Raw genomic sequence first — 1,490 nt, forward strand, 5'->3', positions numbered from 1 at the left:
CCATGCACTCCAAAACCCTTTCTAACAATACTCATGACTACTAAAGAAACCTGTGTTGATTTTTTTAAAATTTTATTATTAGCTGCTACTGTTAATGAAATAAAAGATAAGTACAAAAATAATATTGTATATCATTCTCTCTCTTGAACAAAGAAAAGCTATAACAATAACTATTTTTACTACAGTTTACAACATATGACTTCCTTTGGTAAGTTCCTTTACAATTGAACTAAATCAAAATAAGAATGGAAAAGACAATTAAAAAAAATTGTGTGGTTTAATTTAGTCACACATTTATGTTTTCAAGGTAGATTTCATCAAATATTCTTTGAAACCATTTCAAACATAAAGAATATAAATTTTCTTCAATATTTAGTTTTATGTTTAGTTGCACATATAATGATAAAAATATAGGCTTACATTCTTTCACCTCCAGTTTCTAAAAAGGGGTGGTAAATTTGACATCATTTCTTATCTTACATCAATCAATGCAAAAACAACCCCCTTCCCCTAAAATCATGATTGTAACATTCTGATAAAAGAAACTCTTTTATACAAAATATATAACACAAAGGGAAACAAAATGAAAATGGTTAAAAATATAAATTTGTATGGTTTAGTGGGATCAGTAATGTAACATAAGTTCAATAACATTGTTTTCCTTTTCAAAGTATTAAATTTGATACAAAATATTATTATATTTCACAAAAATGAAATAAACATACAAATAAATGTTTACTTTTAACATCTGCTTTAATTAATGTTTTGACATAATATCAATGATCCTTGTATCATTCAGTAAGACTTTCGAAGTAACACATGTACGCTCCCAAATTTCAACTTTTCACATAATATTTTCCACATCACTCTGAGATCTATGTGTTAGTAAATGACTCTTCAAATTATTTTTCTGGGATGATCTATATGGACAGATATTACATGCATAAGGTTTTTCTCCTGTATGAATGCGCAGATGCCTATTCAGGTTATTTTTCTGGGCAGCTCTGAAAGTGCAGTGAGGGCACTGGAAAGGCTTCTCTCCTGTGTGTGTGCGTATATGGATCTTCAAGTAGTCCCTAGTGGCAGAACTGTAGGAACAATGTGGACAGTCAAAAGGCTTGTCTCCTGGATGAGCCTGCACCAGAAAGGGCTGCGTGCCTTTGGCATGAGAACCATAGGAATTCTGGGGTAGTCTGATGTTGCCATCCTGTATCCCCACACAGGGTCCTCCCTCTCCTGCTATATGGGGACCACAACCCGGGAGCACCTGTTGAGGATGCCTAGCTTATTCATGGTAATAAGGGAATCAGAAAAATTAAATTCTTGCTATTATCCATCATTTTTGCAATGGTTTTTAGAATAAACATATAATTATAATTATCAAGTGCAAACAAAACTGTAAGCAAACAAAAGTACTTTTAAGTACACAAACTTAAAACAAAATGCTTCTGAAAGTGTATATGCTATTTTCAAGATAAACTTATTGTAAC

At 31.7% G+C, this 1,490-nt stretch overlaps 1 protein-coding gene across 1 annotated transcript in view; it reads right to left on the minus strand.

Annotated features, from left to right (window-relative positions):
- Positions 1-1,490, minus strand: part of LOC119591805 (zinc finger protein Xfin-like) — a 16,139-nt gene that overhangs the window by 2,183 nt on the left and 12,466 nt on the right. The window contains exon 9 of the mRNA XM_037940550.1: positions 863-1,267. Within this exon, the coding sequence (XP_037796478.1) occupies positions 863-1,267 (405 nt within the window). The remainder of the gene's footprint in view (positions 1-862; positions 1,268-1,490) is intronic.

This window comes from Penaeus monodon, chromosome 29, assembly GCF_015228065.2.
Source record: "Penaeus monodon isolate SGIC_2016 chromosome 29, NSTDA_Pmon_1, whole genome shotgun sequence".
Lineage (NCBI taxonomy): Eukaryota > Metazoa > Arthropoda > Malacostraca > Decapoda > Penaeidae > Penaeus > Penaeus monodon.